Source organism: Bombina bombina, chromosome 3, assembly GCF_027579735.1.
Source record: "Bombina bombina isolate aBomBom1 chromosome 3, aBomBom1.pri, whole genome shotgun sequence".
NCBI lineage: Eukaryota > Metazoa > Chordata > Amphibia > Anura > Bombinatoridae > Bombina > Bombina bombina.
Window position 1 is genome coordinate 1,275,640,794 of NC_069501.1, and position 18,057 is coordinate 1,275,658,850.

Here is an 18,057-nt window from a genome sequence, read left to right on the forward strand (position 1 = left end):
TTTCACTGTCTCTAAGAAATTGCTCCACTGTCTCTAAGAAATTGTTCCACTGTCTCTAAGCAATTGTTTTTACTGTCTCTAAACAATTGTTCCACTGTCTCTAAGCAATTGTTTCACTGTCTCTAAGAAATTGCTCCACTGTCGCTAATAAATTGCTCCACTGTCTCTAATCAATTGTTCCACTGTCTCTAAGCAATTGCTCCACTATCTCTAAGCAATAGTTCCACTGTCTCTAATCAGTTGTTTGACTGTCTCTAAGCAATTGTTCCACTGTCTCTAAACAATTGTTCCACTGTCTCTAAGCAATTGTTCCACTGTCTCTAAACAATTGTTCCACTGTCTCTAAGCAATTGTTTCACTGTCTCTAAGCAATTGTTCCATTGTCTCTAAGAAATTGTTCCACTGTCTCTAAACAATTGTTCCACTGTCTCTAAGCAATTGTTTCACTGTCTCTAAGCAATTGTTCCACTGTCTCTAAACAATTGTTCCACTGTCTCTAAGCAATTGTTTCACTGTCTCTAAGTAATTGCTCCGCTGTCTCTAAGCAATTGCTCCACTGTCTCTAAGCAATTGTTCCACTGTCTCTAAGCAATTGTTTCACTGTCTCTAAGCAATTGCTCCACTGTCTCTAAGAAATTGTTCCACTGTCTCTAAGAAATTGTTTCACTGTCTCTAACCAATTGCTCCACTGTCTCTAAGAAATTGTTCCACTGTCTCTAAACAATTGTTCCACTGTCTCTAAGAAATTGCTTCACTGTCTCTAAGCAATTGTTTCACTGTCTCTAAGCAATTGCTCCACTGTTTCTAAGAAATTGTTCCACTGTCTCTAAGCACTTTTTCCACTGTCTCTAAGAAATAGTTTCACTGTCTCTAAGAAATTGCTTCACTGTCTCTAAGAAATTGTTCCACTGTCTCTAAGAAATTGTTTCACTGTCTCTAAGAAATTGTTTCACTATCTCTAAGCAATTGCTCCACTGTCTCTAAGAAATTGTTCCACTGTCTCTAAGCAATTGTTCCACTATCTCTAGGCAATTGTTCCACTGTCTCTAAGCAATTGTTCCACTGTCTCTAAGCAATTGTTCCACTGTCTCTAAGCAATTGTTCCACTGTCTTTAAGCAATTGTTCCACTGTCTCTAAGCAATTGCTCCACTGTCTCTAAGCAATTGTTCCACTGTCTCTAAGCAATTGCTCCACTGTCTCTAAGCAATTGCTCCACTGTCTCTAAGAAATTGTTCCACTGTCTCTAAGAAATTGTTTCACTGTCTCTAACCAATTGCTCCACTGTCTCTAAGAAATTGTTCCACTGTCTCTAAACAATTGTTCCACTGTCTCTAAGAAATTGCTTCACTGTCTCTAAGCAATTGTTTCACTGTCTCTAAGCAATTGCTCCACTGTTTCTAAGAAATTGTTCCACTGTCTCTAAGCACTTTTTCCACTGTCTCTAAGAAATAGTTTCACTGTCTCTAAGAAATTGCTTCACTGTCTCTAAGAAATTGTTCCACTGTCTCTAAGAAATTGTTTCACTGTCTCTAAGAAATTGTTTCACTATCTCTAAGCAATTGCTCCACTGTCTCTAAGAAATTGTTCCACTGTCTCTAAGCAATTGTTCCACTATCTCTAAGCAATTGCTCCACTGTCTCTAAGCAATTGTTCCACTGTCTCTAAGCAATTGTTCCACTATCTCTAAGCAATTGTTTCACTGTCTCTAAACAACTGTTCCACTGTCTCTAAGCAATTGTTCCACTGTCTCTAAGCACGTGTTCCACTGTCTCTAAGCACGTGTTCCACTGTCTCTAATCACGTGCTCCACTGTCTCTAAGAAATTGTTCTACTGTCTCTAAGCAATTGTTCCACTGTCTCTAAGCAATTGTTCCACTGTCTCTAAGCAATTGTTCCACTGTCTCTAAGTAATTGTTCAACTATCTCTAAGAAATTGTTCCACTGTCTCTAAGTAATTGCTCCACTGTCTCTAAGTAATTGCTCTTCTGTCTCTAACTAATTGCTCCACTGTCTCTAATGAAATGTTCCACTGTCTCTAAGCAATTGTTCCACTGTCTCTAAGCAATTGCTCCACTGTCTCTAAGCAAATGTTCCACTGTCTCTAAGCAATTGTTCCACTGTCTCTAAGCAATTGTTTCACTGTCTCTAAGCAATTGCTCCACTGTCTCTAAGCAATTGCTCCACTGTCTCTAAGTAATTGTTCCACTGTCTCTAAGCAACTGCTCCACTGTCTCTAAGCAATTGTTCCACTGTCTCTAAGCAATTGTTCCACTGTCTTTAAGCAATTGTTCCACTGTCTCTAAGTAATTGTTCCACTGTCTCTAAGCAATTGTTCCACTGTCTTTAAGCAATTGTTCCACTATCTCTTAGCAACTGCTTCACTGTCTCTAAGCAATTGTTCCACTGTCTCTAAGCAATTGTTCCACTGTCTCTAAGCAATTGTTCCACTGTCTTTAAGCAATTGTTCCGCTGTCTCTAAGTAATTGTTCCACTGTCTCTAAGCAATTGCTCCACTGTCTCTAAGCAATTGTTCCACTGTCTCTAAGCAATTGTTCCACTGTCTCTAAGCAATTGTTTCACTGTCTCTAAGCAATTGTTCCACTGTCTCTAAGCAATTGTTCCACTGTCTCTAAGTAATTGTTCAACTATCTTTAAGAAATTGTTCCACTGTCTCTAAGTAATTGCTCCACTGTCTCTAAGTAATTGCTCCACTGTCTCTAATCAATTGTTCCACTGTCTCTAAGCAATTGTTCCACTGCCTCTAAGAAATTGTTCCACTGTCTCTAAGCAATTGTTCCACTGTCTCTAAGAAATTGTTCCACTGTCTCTAAGCAATTGTTCCACTGTCTCCAAGCAACTGTTCAACTGTCTCTAAGCAATTGCACCACTTTCTCTAAGCAATTGTTCCACTGTCTCTAAGCAATTGTTCCACTGTCTCTAAGCATGTGTTCCACTGTCTCTAAGCAATTGTTTCACTGTCTCTAAGCATGTGTTCCACTGTCTCTAAGCAATTGCTCCACTGTCTCTAAGCAATTCTTCCACTGTTTCTAAGCAATTGCTCCACTGTCTCTAAATAATTGTTCCACTGTCTCTAAGCAATTGTTCCACTGTCTCTAAGCAATTGTACCACTGTATCTAAGCAATTGTTCCACTGTCTCTAAGCAATTGTTCCACTGTCTCTAAGCAATTGTTCCACTGTCTCTAAGCAATTGTTCCACTGTCTCTAAGTAATTGTTCAACTATCTCTAAGAAATTGTTCCACTGTCTCTAAGTAATTGCTCTATTGTCTCTAAGTAATTGATCCACTGTCTCTAAACAATTGTTCCACTATCTCTAAGATATTGTTCCACTGTTTCTAAGTAATTGCTCCACTGTCTCTAAGAAATTGTTCCACTTTCTCTAAGTAATTGCTCCACTGTCTCTAAGTAATTGCTCCACTGTCTCTAATCAATTGTTCCACTGTCTCTAAGCAATTGTTCCACTGTCTCTAAGCAATTGCTCCACTGTCTCTAAGCAATTGTTCCACTGTCTCTAAGCAATTGTTCCACTGTCTCTAAGCAACTGTTCCACTGTCTCTAAGCACGTGTTCCACTGTTTTTAAGCAATTGTTCCAATGTCTCTAAGCAATTGCTCCACTGTCTCTAAGCAATTCTTCCACTGTTTCTAAGCAATTGCTCCACTGTCTCTAAGTAATTGTTCCACTGTCTCTAAGCAATTCTTCCACTGTCTCTAAGCAATTCTTCCACTGTATCTAAGTAATTGTTCCACTGTCTCTAAGCAATTGTTCCACTGTCTCTAAGAAATTATTCCACTGTCTCTAAGCAATTGTTCCACTGTCTCTAAGTAATTGTTCAACTATCTCTAAGAAATTGTTCCACTGTCTCTAAGTAATTGCTCCACTGTCTCTAAGTAATTGCTCCACTGTCTCTAATCAATTGTTCAACTGTCTCTAAGCAATTGTTCCACTGTCTCTAAGAAATTGTTCCACTGCCTCTAAGAAATTGTTCCACTGTCTCTAAGCAATTGTTCCACTGTCTCTAAGCAACTGTTCCACTGTCTCTAAGCAATTGCTTCACTGTCTCTAAGCAATTGTTCCACTGTCTCTAAGCAATTGTTCCACTGTCTCTAAGCAATTGTTCCACTGTCTCTAAGCATGTGTTCCACTGTCTCTAAGCACGTGTTCCACTATCTCTAATCACGTGCTCCACTGTCTCTAAGAAATTGTTCTACTGTCTCTAAGCAATTGTTCCACTGTCTCTAAGCAATTGTTCCACTGTCTCTAAGCAATTGTTCCACTGTCTCTAAGCAACTGTTCCACTGTCTCTAAGCACGTGTTCCACTGTCTCTATGCAATTGTTCCACAGTCTCTAAGCACGTGTTCCACTGTCTCTAATCATGTGCTCCACTGTCTCTAAGAAATTGTTCCACTGTCTCTATGCAATTGTTCCACTGTCTCTAAGCAATTGTTCCACTGTCTCTAAGCAAGGCTTGGGCCAATGCTGTTATCTACTTATTTGTGAATTTGTGTTTTGTCCCCTTCCCACTTACCTTGTCTCTCTAGTCATTTATCCTCTTAAGGCTGATTATTAGTTGTTCATCATCAGGAGAACTCTTCTGTACAAAGGCAATTGGCTTTCTGTATAGTTTAGGTGTAATATTAGTGAGTATATCAAAATATAACTGTTTATATTAAGCAGTTAGATGGAGAATAGAAATGTATATGTCTCTTTAATAATAAGTATTTAGCTAGTACCCAAGCTTATTCATTGCTAAGCCACCTTAAACAAAGAGAAGATATAGCCCCCAATTTATTTTTCTTTACCTGCACATGCGCAAACAAAAACAAATGCTCAAATCTTCGATATGTGTATTAGTTTGTGATTGGATAGCAGCATGTATGGAAGCATCTTGTTAGTGTGTTTGTCTATATATGTATTTATTTAGGGACAGATTACAAGTGGAGCTCGTTAAATAGTTGAAAGCAAACTGTTTTCGCTTGCACGCTAACCCTATGAGTGCAAAGAGCCGAAAATACAATAAAGCTTATGCAATAAAGTGAGCTAACACGACATGAAAATATTATTATTTCCAATGTTCTTCACATAGAAGAATCTGTTCTATGTATTCATAAATACATATTTCTATATATACCTGATGTTTTTGGTACTATATATACTGTATCTATACCTATATATATATATATATATATATATATATATATATATATATATATATATATATATATATATACTGTATATGTGTGTGTGTGTATTAAAAAATACTTAGAACCAAAATTGAAATGTAAAATATTTACAGTATAACACTTAATAAATATGAATATTGAATAAATATGATTTTTCATGTTTTCATCTAATTAACTGCAAAGGGCTACAATGCACATATATATCCAAGTTCAAGCAAACAGTTCTCCAGCCATGAGCAAGGGTAAAAAAAAGAAATTTATTTATCAATACTTAAAAACATATACATAGCATATTATGTTAAAAAGGGCATCAGATCAGGTCTCACGCGTTTCAGCTCTGCTGAGCCGTACTCATAGATCTCTGATCTGGTGCAATGACTGCACAACTTTATGTTAAATGTCATGAGGTTAATTAAAAACACACTTGCCCAATTTAATTGCTGCTTGTTAACCCCTGATATCATTCTTATCCGGTTTGTGGAATATAATTCATGTGGGGTATAAGGGAATGCGTGTATATGTTTACAATATCTTTTTAGGGCTTCTGGAGTCAATTGTAATGTAATGAAAAACAAATCTATCTGCCTATGATTCAATGAATTATACAACTATTAAATTTCCATAAATATATATATGTAATCTATGTGAAACTGGCAGTATAGTAGTTCTTTGTTGTCTTGTTGTGTGCAATACATTAAATGTAAACACAGGAAAGTGTTTAAATGCTGTATGCTCAGGTTAGAACTCATAATTGAATTTTAATCATTCATTTGGGACTATAAGACTAGTATGTTCATTCCCAAAAATTTATGAGTTCAAACCTAGAGTTAAATCCATGTGGAATATTAGTTTTTAGATGGAACATCCAATATACTTCTTTCTTACTGAGTATGTTGTCTAAGTCACCACCCCTTGAATCTAGGGTTATTTTTTCTACTACTGTCCACTTTAGTGATTTTGTGTTCCTGTTATGTTCCTCTATGAAATGTTTCGTTATAGGTAGGAGTTTATCTTCTCTTTGTCTGCTTTTTTCTGTATCTACTGTGATACTAAATAAATGCTCTCTTATACGGTTTCTTATTTCCCTCACCGTTTTACCAATATATTGAAGTTTACAGATATTACACTCTATAAGATACACTTCCCCTTTATCTCTGCAATTTAAGTGTCTATTTATCTGGAATATTTCTCCAGTCATTGTTGATTTAAAGGTGTTTCCTATGTCTGCATGTTTGCAAGCTTTGCAGTCCACACTTGTAGAGTCCTTTAGTTTGTAGCCATGTTGTTCGTTTAGTTGTTTTTAAGTTTGTAGGGGAAACTATGTTCCCTATTGTTTTACCTCTCCTGTATGAGAATAAGCAGTTTTTGTCTATTATTTTTGCTAGGCTGTTGTCGGCCTTCAAAATAGGTAAATGCTTTTTTATTATATTACAAATTTGATTGTACTGTGGTGAATATTGTGTAACAAACTTAATTCTATTACTATCATAACTGGGTTTCTTTTTTGGTTTCGTTTTAATCAAGTCTGCCTGTTGTTTTGTAGACACTGCCATGCGGGCATTTTTAATAGTTTGTTTGTTGTAACCTCTGTCCTTTAATTGTTTATCTAAAGTCTTGGCCTCTTTTAGATAATCTATTTCATTAGAACAGTTTCTTTTTCCTCTGATGTGTTGGCCCTTTGCTATGGCTCTAAATGTTTCTTTAGGGTGATTACTCTTTGCATGCAAAAGTGCATTTTTAGATATTGTTTTTTTGTATATAGTTGTCTCTATTGTACTGCTGATTGTGTTACCTCGCAACGTGAGATCTAAATAGTTAATCTCTCTATTATGTAATTCATGTGTGAATTTAACTCCCATTCTGTTAGCTTCAATATACTTAAGAAAGTTCTCTATTGAGGTATCGTCTCCTTCCCATATTAGAATGAGGTCGTCAATAAATCTGTTGTATAATTTAATATGTTCCTTGAAGGGGTTTCCACCTGCATAGATGTGGCACAGCTCCCACCACCCCATGAATAGTTTGGCGTACGTGGGGGCAAATTTTGCCCCCATAGCTGTGCCACATCTCTGCAGGTAGAACACCCCTCCATATGAAAAATAATTGTGTGTAAGAAGATATTCTATTAATTTCAACAGATATTCCTGAAAAGCCTCCTCTAGGTTACTACGTGTGCGCAAAATTTTTTTTACTGCTTCCAAACCTAGTGTGTGGTATGTTGCTGTAAAGTGACACAACGTCTAATATTAGCCATCTACTTTTGGTGGTCCAAGTCACATTCCTCAGTTTTTGTATCAGATGGGTAGAGTCCCTAAGATAACTGGTCAAATCAAGTACTAAGGGTTGTTGAATGGAATCTACCCACTCTGATATAGGTTCCAATAAGGATCCCATCCCTGAAACTATGGGGCGCCCCCGTACATTTTCCATATTTTTATGTACTTTCGGGAATATGTGAAATACCGGGGTTTTGGATTGTTTGTTAATTAAATAATCATGTGTTGCTTTATTTAGAAAACCATTTACTAAGCCTTCATCCAACAGATGAGACAGTTGAAGCATATAATTTGATTTAGGATCACCTTTTAGAACCAAATAATTGTTAGTGTCATTGAGTTGTCTCATTATTTCTTTATCATAGTCTGTTTTGTTTAATACAACTATGCTTCCCCCTTTATCTGATTTTTTAATGACTATGTTGGCATTCTCTGCTAGTTCTTTTAAAGCCATTCTCTCTTTTCTAGTTAAATTGGTATCATACTGGGGGCTATTGTCTGCATTCAGTTTTTCCAAGTCTTCGACTACTCTTTAAACTGTTCTAAAATAGTACCCCTGGATTGTATTGGGTAAAATGTAGATTTTGATTTAAAGCCTGTATGTGAATTTTTTTCCTCAATGTTTACTTGCTCACTTAAGAGGCTCATTAGTGTCTCTCTAGCACATGAATCCTGAAAATCTAATTGTATTTCTGGTGTGGATTCCTCAGCTGTCAGATTTTCCTCTGTCACTGTTGTTGCTTCTTGTGCATTATGATAATGCTTTTTAAGGGTTAAGTTTCGGACCATCCTATTGACATCAACTATGGTGTTAAATATATTAAATTTCACTGTTGGTACGAAATTCAAACTTCATAATTAAGTACCTTTTCTTGTGTTGTTGTCAATAGGGTGTCCGAAAGATTGATGACTATTGATGTATTGTCTGTTCTAAATTCTTCTTGGCTCTTAATTGATATCTGTTCATTTGCACTTGTCTGATTTTGTTTTCTCCTCCTACGCTTTGTTTTGTAACCGGTATTGTGTCTCTCTGTGTTTGTGGAGGAGCTGTTACTAAAATGTTTTTGGTACTACCTGATGTTTTTGGTACTATATATACTGTATCTTAGCTTGTTAGATCATAGCAGCACTGTGTGTAGTTCCCTAAGTGTGCTAGTTCATAAGTGTAGAGAGAGTTATAACAACGGAGTTATTATATATATTATATATATTATATATGGATATTAACAATATAGAACAGTGACTGGTATATAATTGGAACATAATTGGAACTTTTAATCCTGCTTACACTGCTGTCTCTCCTCTCTCATCAGGTATGTGCTTAACAAGGACTCCATTTTAAACTGCAACACATATTAGAACTGCATATTTTACCCACCAAACTTTATATCTCTCTGGTATGTGCTTAAGGACTCCATTTTAACCCTGCAACACATATTAGAACTGCATATTTTACCCACCAAACTTTATATCTCTCTGGTATGCTGTATTACCTTTTTAAAAAAAGCTTTCTTTTCTGTGTCTCCCATTTTGATAAAAAAGGTGCCATTTGCAATGTTTGTTTAGGCCTTGTTTGATGCTGCTCTAATTTATGACCTATGCTAATTAGGATCATGTGACTGTTATTACCTTTAAATTGAATATCCCCAGCTTGTAACATCAAGCTTAGCTTGTTAGATCATAGCAGCACTGTGTGTAGTTCCCTAAGTGTGCTAGTTCATAAGTGTAGAGAGAGTTATAACAACGGAGTTAAGTGTGCTAGTTCATAAGTGTAGAGAGAGTTATAACAACGGAGTTAAGTGTGCTAGTTCATAAGTGTAGAGAGAGTTATAACAACGGAGTTAAGTGTGCTAGTTCATAAGTGTAGAGAGAGTTATAACAACGGAGTTAAGTGTGCTAGTTCATAAGTGTAGAGAGAGTTATAACAACGGAGTTAAGTGTGCTAGTTCATAAGTGTAGAGAGAGTTATAACAACGGAGTTAAGTGTGCTAGTTCATAAGTGTAGAGAGAATTATAACAACGGAGTTAAGAGTGCTAGTTCATAAGTGTAGAGAGAATTATAACAACGGAGTTAAGTGTGCTAGTTCATAAGTGTAGAGAGAATTATAACAACAGAGTTAAGTGTGCTAGTTCATAAGTGTAGAGAGAGTTATAACAACGGAGTTAAGTGTGCTAGTTCATAAGTGTAGAGAGAATTATAACAACGGAGTTAAGTGTGCTAGTTCATAAGTGTAGAGAGAGTTATAACAACGGAGTTAGACAAAGGAGTGGACAACAGAAATAAGTACTATCAAATTCCAACAATTAAATGCAAACATGCTACACTTTCTAATCTCTGCTTTAACCTTTTCCTCCCTTCTCTTTAAAGTCACAACTCTTCCATTCACAAACAGCACTCAGAACATTCATATTTCTCATTCCCTTCTACCTTCCCCCCTCTACAACACACATTAACTTTATTCCTATCTCACATCCCTCAGCCAGCCATGCTTTACTGATCCTAAACTTAAACACTCACATAAGACACATTCTCATCTCCTTTCACTCACCATCTTTCTTCTTCTTGCAGCTGGGGATGTCTCGCATAACTCAGGTCCACCCTCTGCTTCCCTCAGATCACTACCCCAAATGTCACCTCATACACCTTGCACACGTAACCCTCTAAACCTCATTAACTGCACCTCTATTAGTACACCCCAATTCTCGTGTGCCCTTTGGAATGCACGCTTGGTATGCAATAAGCTTACATCTATTCACGACCTATTTATTTCACGTGCACTTAACCTGTTAGCCCTCACTGAAACTTGGCTTTCCTCCTCTAACACAACTGCTGTAGCCTCTCTGTCCTATGGCGGCCTGCACTTCAGTCACACTCCCAGGCCTGGAGACAAACAAGGAGGAGGAGTAGGAATTCTCCTGTCTCCTCACAGTACCTTTCACTGCATTCCTTCACCCCCCTCTCTTTCCTTCTCATCTTTTGAAGTTCACGCTATCCGCCTCTTCTCCCCTATAGCTCTTCGTGTTGCAGTTGTCTATCGGCCCCCTGGCCCAGCATCACAATTTCTGGACCACTTTGAAGCCTGGCTTCCACATTTTCTCTCTTCTAATGTCCCCTCTCTCATCTTAGGGGACTTCAACATACCCCTTGATAAGCCTAACACACCTGCTGCCTCTAAACTTCTATCCCTTACCACCTCTTTAGGCCTGTCCCAGTAGACAACATCTCCAACACACTGTGAAGGCAACTCCATAGACCTGGTCTTCACAAATCTCTGTGCTGTTTCCAACTCCCTTAACTTTCCGTTTCCTCTCTCTGACCACCATCTATTAACTTTCTCTCTCACTCTACATGCTAAATCTTTGCAAGCCCCCAAAAAACTGCTACCTCACAGGAATTTAAATGACTTGGATCTCACAGACTTTTCCACTCAACTGAGTCCTCTGCTCTCTGACATTTCATCCCTCTCTTGTCCAACCCTCGTGACTCTACAGTATAATTCGGCACTAAAATCAACACTTGACAAAACTGCACCCTCCACTCTTCGACGTACATCAATCACTCGACGGCAACCGTGGCACACTAAACAGACCAGATATCTTCAGCGATGCTCACGGGCCACTGAACGGCAGTGGAGGAAATCACACACCTTTGCTGATTTCCAACATTATAAATTCACCCTTAAGTCCTACAGCTCTGCGCTCAGCCTGGCAAAACAAGTCTATTTCTCCTCTCTCGTGTCATCTCACGCATCCAACCCCAGAAAGCTGTTCTCAACCTTTAACTCCCTTCTACGTCTGCCTGCCCCCCCTGCCCACTACCAACCTCACTGCTCAAATTATTGCTGATCACTTCAAAAATAAAATTGACACCATTAGAAAAGAGATCTGCACCTCACACCCCGCAAACCCAGCGATCCTACCCACCCCTTCTATTAACAAAAATCTATGCTATTTCCCTCCTGTAACAGAGGAAGAAGTCTCTGCACTCCTATCCTAGGCTCATCTCACAACCTGCCCACTTGACCCTATTCCTTCACGACTTATTCCCCCTCTCTCTGCTTCACTAACCCCTACCCTAACTCATCTCTTTAACCAATCCTCACTACTGGCACATTTCCTGACACATTCAAGCATGCTTCAAGAGAATAAAGAAAAATTGATAATAGGAGTAAATGAGAAAGTTTCTTAAAATGTCATGCTCTATCTGAATCATGAAAGAAAACATTTGGGTTCAGTGTCCCTTTAAGCATATCATGGAGTTAATCACAATCTTTTGGAAATAAATATTAAATAGTTTATCCATGAAAATACCCATATATTGATGGTGGTTTTCTGATTATTTGTTAAGTTTTTCAAATGGATTTTTATTGACTCCCATGTTCTTACCATAAGTTAGAGACACTCAAGTCAAAATTAAACTTTAATGATTCAGATAGAGCAGGTAATTTTGAACAACTTTCCAATTTACTTCCATTAAGAAAATGTGCACAGTCTTTTTATTTACACTTTTTGAGTCACCAAGTCCTACTGAGCATGTGCAAGAATTCACAGAATATACGTATATGAATTTGTGATTGGCTGATGACTGTCACATAGTACAGGGGGAGTGGAAATATACATAACTTGCATTATATTTTAATGTTATATTGTAAACTTATGTAAGCAGAGACCTGTGGTTGTCAGTGATAACCACTCATCTAATACTTTTCTCTTGCTTGAAATAAAAAATCACAATAATCTTTTCTTGAATTTCCTTGGTTTTTACTCCGTAAATGATTGGGTTGCACATTGGTGGAATAAGAATATAAAGATTAGCGAATGTAATATGAACTGACGGTGAGATGTTGTGACCAAACCTGTGTGAGAAGAAGGAAAACAGAGCTGGGACATAAGATATTAGGATGACACAGATATGAGAGCCACAAGTACTAGCTGCCTTGTGTCGAGCTTCATTTGAGGAAAGTCTCATGACAGCCCTAACTATGACGGTGTATGATAAAGTCACACACACTGAGTCAACAGCGATAACCAGTAACGCAGCTATCAGCCCATACACCTGGTTTATGGTTGTATCAGAACAGGCTATCTTTACTACGGCCATATGCTCACAGTACGTATGATAAATTACATTGGTCCTGCAGTAGGACAACCTTTTGATGAGCAACACACAAGGAGTCATAAGGAAAGAACCTCTAAGTATAGCCAAAACACCAATTGTAACTATTCTCTTGTTAGTAAGTATTGAATTGTATCTCAGGGGATGACATATAGCAACATAGCGGTCAAATGCCATGGCCAATAAGACTGTAGACTCCATCATGGATAGGGCATGAATGAAGAACATTTGAGTGAGGCAAGCATCAAATATAATTTTGCTGGAATTGAACCAAAATATCCAGAGAATTTTAGGTGTAGTGGTTGAAGATGCCACAAGATCTATGATTGACAACATGGAAAGAAATAGATACATTGGCTTGTGAAGACTTTCTTCTGATAAAATAACATACAGCATGACTATATTTCCAAATACGGTGATAAGATACATGATGCAAACAGGTATAGAGATCCAGATCTGCTTGTCTTCCAGTCCAGGAATACCAACAAGGATGAAGTTTTCTGGTCTCATGAAGCTCTTGTTGAGTTCAAGCATTGAGGAGATTTAAGTGTATCTCTGACAATAAAACAAAATACACAGTTAATAAAATAGTACAGTCCATTACCTATAACATTTCATACTAATTCCACAATGAACTAAAGCTCTCAGTTCCGGTGAGATGATCTAAGATATCTTGTCCATACAGTGAGGTCTCAAAAAAGACAACTAAATTATGCACCAACCATACAGGATATATTGAAACTAATAAGAAATAATTCTACTACACACACACATATATATATAAATACAATAATAATTATTTATTTATACTTTCCACAATTAAACTTATATAACTATAATAAAGTAATTAGAATTAAAAACATATATATGAGATGTGGATTTTCAAGTGATACTAACTACACATCTGCTATAAAAATAAACATTTGATTTGTGGAAACAATGGCCCCCTGAACAATAATTTTTATTTGGATGAAACACTTCACAAGTTCTACACAAACATTTTACATTAAATGCAGAAATAAAACTAAGACTTGAAAAAACACTAACACTGCCTCAGGATAATACCCAGAAAAGGACAGAAACAAAGGAACCCATTCACCACTCTCATTTCCAGATCTCCTGGTGGCTTAGGTTACCCAAATTGTAAGTATGAATATCCCAGTACATTAGTTTAAATAACATGCAATATGAGAGCCCTTGCATTCACATAGCTAGTAAACATGGCGGCTTCTGTTATTACTGGTCTTAATAGGATTGCTGGAGGGCTAAGCCAGAGAACACAGGAAATAAACTGACTGGCCTCTCATTAATGGTCCTATTCTCAAAAGCTTTCCAGCTTGGAGTAAAATCATTGTGCAGGCTACAAAGGGCAAAACTCACTGCAGATTCTATGACAAGGGGTGAAGCCTTGAAGTCCAAGAGAAATGAGGGGTGCCACTCATAGAAACTAATGAAGCTCTCTGGGATAGAAAATCTAACAGGGAAGAGTGATATTAACAGGAAAACACCTGGCACTGATACAAAGAGGCCTATTTATCAAAGGTCTTGTGTACCTGATTCGACAGTGCGGATCAGGTCCGTAAGACCTCGCTAAATGCGGAGAGCAATACGCTCTCTGTATTCAGCATTGCAACAGCAGCTCACAAGAGCGGCTTGTGCAACGCCACCCCCTGCAGACTCGTGGCCAATCAGCCACCAGCAGGGAGGTGTCAATCAACCCGATCGTACTTGATTGGGTTGAATTGTGGCGATTCCTGTCCGCCTGCTCAAAGCAGGCGGACAGGGTTATGGAGCAATGGTCTTTAGACCGCTGCTTCATAACTGCTGTTTCTGGTGAGTCTGAAGACACACCAGAAACACGGGCCCTCAAGCTCCATGCGGAGCTTGATAAATGGGCCTCAAAGTCTCAGTTTGTAACAAATACAAATTAAACAGAAATGTTTTCACTACTGTTTCACTTGTATTTGTGTCCAGGTTAACACACATTACTTTTCTGTTAGGTAACAGTATTGTGAATTTTAATTAAACTTCACCTGCATGACATCGACAAGATACAATAAATCAGTGACATCTGCAGGTGTAAAAAGCAGCGTTAAGCTCCTAACGCAGCCCCATTGTTTCCTATGGGGAAACACTTTCTAAGTCTGCACCAAATACCCTTACATGAACCCCGAGTCTAAACACCCCTAACCTTACACTTATTAACCCCTAATCTGCCACCCCCGCTATCGCTGACACCTGCATTACACAATTAACCCCTAATCTGCCGCTCCGGACACCGCCGCAACCTACATTATACCTATGTACCCCTAATCTGCTGCCCCTAACATCGCAGACACCTATATTTATTAACCCCTAATCTGCCCCCCCCCAACGTCGCCGCTACCTTACCTACACTTATTAACCCCTAATCTGCCGACCGGACCTCACCGCTACTCTAATAAAGTTATTAACCCCTAAACCGCCGCACTCCCGCATTGCAAACCCGATAATAAATAGTATTAACCCCTAATCTGCCCTCCCTTACATCGCCGCCACCTAACTTCAAGTATTAACCCCTAATCTGCTGACCGGACCTCGCCACTACTCTAATAAATGTAGTAACCCCTAAAGCTAAGTCTAACCCTAACCCTAACACCCCCCTAAGTTAAATATAATTTTAATCTAAAAAAAAAAATTAAATCTTATTTGCTTAAGTATTCCTATTTAAAACTAAATACTTACCTGTAAAATAAACCCTAATATAGCTACAATATAACGAATAATTATATTGTAGCTATTTTAGGATTTATATTTATTTTACAGGCAATTTTGTATTTATTTTAACTAGGTACAATAGCTATTAAATAGTTATTTACTATTTAATAGCTACCTAGTTAAAATAATTACAAAATTACCTGTAAAATAAATCCTAACCTAAGTTACAATTAAACCTAACACTACACTATAATTAAATAAATTAAATAAATTACCTACAATTACCTACAATTAAATAAACTAAACTAAATTACAAAAACAAACAAACACTAAATTACAAAAAATAAAAAAAGATTACAAGAATTTTAAGCTAATTACACCTACTCTAAGCTCCCTAATAAAATAACAAAGCCCCCCAAAATAAAAAAAATTCCCTACCCTAATCTAAATTACAAAAGTTAACCAGCCCTTAAAATGGCTTTTTGTGGGGCATGCCCCAAAGTAATCAGCTCTTTTGCCTGTAAAAAAAAAACACAGTACCACCCCCCAACATTACAACCCACCACCCACATACCCCTACTCTAACCCAAACCCCCCTTAAATAAACCTAACACTACCCCCCTGAAGATCTCCCTACCTTGAGTCATCTTCACCCAACCGGGCCGAAGTCTTCATCCGATGGGGCAGAAGAGGACATCCAGACTGGCAGAAGTCTTCATCCTATCCGGGCAGAAGAGGACATCCGACCGACAGACATCTTCATTCAAGCGGCATCTTCTATCTTCATCCATCCGGCGAGGAGCGGCTCCATCTTCAAGACCTCCGGCGTGGAACATACTTCTTCACCGACGACTAGACAACGAAGGACGGTTCCTTTAAATGATGTCATCAAAGATGGCGTCCCTCGAATTCCGATTGGCTGATAGGATTCTATCAGCCAATCGGAATTAAGGTAGGAAATCAGTCAATCATATTCAAGTTCAATCCGATTGGCTGATCCAATTGCCAATCAGATTGAGCTTGCATTCTATTGGCATTCTATTGGATCAGCCAATCGGATTGAACTTGAATCTGATTGGCTGATTCAATCAGCCAATGAGATTTTTCCTACCTTAATTCTGATTGGCTGATAGAATCCTATCAGCCAATCGGAATTTGAGGGATGCCATCTTTGATGAAATCATTTAAAGGAACCGTCATTCGTCATCTAGTCGTCGGTGAAGAAGGATGTTCCGCGCCGGAGGTCTTGAAGATGGAGCCGCTCCTCGTCGGATGGATGAAGATAGAAGATGCTGCTTGGATGAAGATGTCTGGCGGTCCGGATGTCCTCTTCTGCCCGGATATGACCCCTTAATGCTGCTTTTGACGGCTACCGCATAACTCTAAATCTAGGCGAGTGTTTTTATGAGTGTAACTGTACTGTGTAATGTATATTTATTAGACAGTGTTATTATGAGTGTAACTAACTGTATTGAGTAATGTATATTTATTAGAGAGTGTTAATATGAGTGTAACTGTACTGTGTAATGTATATTTAATAGACAGTGTTAATATGAGTGTAACTGTACTGTGTAATGTATATTTATAAGACAGTATTATTATGTGTGTAACTAACTGTATTGAGTAATGTATATTTATTAGACAGTGTTAATATGAGTGTAACTGTACTGTGTAATGTATATTTAATATACAGTGTTAATATGAGTGTAACTGTACTGTGTAATGTATATTTATTAGACAGTGTTAATATGAGTGTAACTGTACTGTGTAATGTATATTTATTAGACAGTGTTAATATGAGTGTAACTGTACTGTGTAATGTATATTTATTAGACAGTGTTAATATGAGTGTAATTGTACTGTGTAATGTATATTTATTAGACAGTGTTAATATGAGTGTAACTGTACTATGTAATGTATATTTTTTAGACAGTGTTATTATGAGTGTAACTGAACTATGTAATGTTAATTTATTAGACATTATTAATATGAGTGTAACTGTACTATGTAATGTATATTTATTAGACAGTGTTAATATGAGTGTAACTGTACTATGTAATGTATATTTATTAGATAGTGTTAATATGTGTGTAACTGTACTGTGTAATGTATATTTATTAGACAGGGTTATTATGAGTGTAACTGTACTGTGTAATGTATATTTATTAGACAGTGTTAATATGAGTGTAACTGTACTATGTAATGTATATTTATTAGACAGTGTTAATATGAGTATAACTGTACTGTGTAATGTATATTTATTAGACAGTGTTATTTTGAGTGTAACTGTACTATGTAATGTATATTTATTAGACAGTGTTAATATGTGTGTAACTGTACTGTGTAATGTATATTTATTAGACAGGGTTATTATGAGTGTAACTGTACTGTGTAATGTATATTTATTAGACAGTGTTATTATGAGTGTATTATTATCGGTTATTTGTAGAGCGCCAACAGATTCCGCAGCGTTGTAAACAGAGGGTAGTACAACAAAGCAATTAAAGGGATCAAAAATGGGTAGAGAGCCCTGCCAAGAGTTGCACTGTTGTAATCAGCTCTTAAGAAAGTGATCTACAAACAGCTGGACTTAAGGGGGTTCAGGGGATAGCAATGGAGGAGTGGAACTGGTATAAAGAAAGGTTAGCGTAGGTTGTATGCATCCCTGAACAGTAGAGTCTTTAGGGAGCGCTTGAAGCTTTCAAAACTAGGGGAGAGTCTTGTGGGGCGAGGCAGAGAGTTCCACAAGATGGGAGATAGTCTG

The 18,057-nt window shown here is 37.6% G+C and overlaps 1 protein-coding gene across 1 annotated transcript; it reads right to left on the minus strand.

The window, feature by feature from the left end:
• Window positions 1-12,173: 12,173 nt before the first annotated feature.
• LOC128652744 (olfactory receptor 52P1-like) lies at window positions 12,174-13,130 on the minus strand. Its single transcript, XM_053705674.1, has one exon. It carries the CDS (start codon window positions 13,128-13,130, stop codon window positions 12,174-12,176), a length of 957 nt encoding a protein of 318 aa, XP_053561649.1.
• Window positions 13,131-18,057: the final 4,927 nt, after the last annotated feature.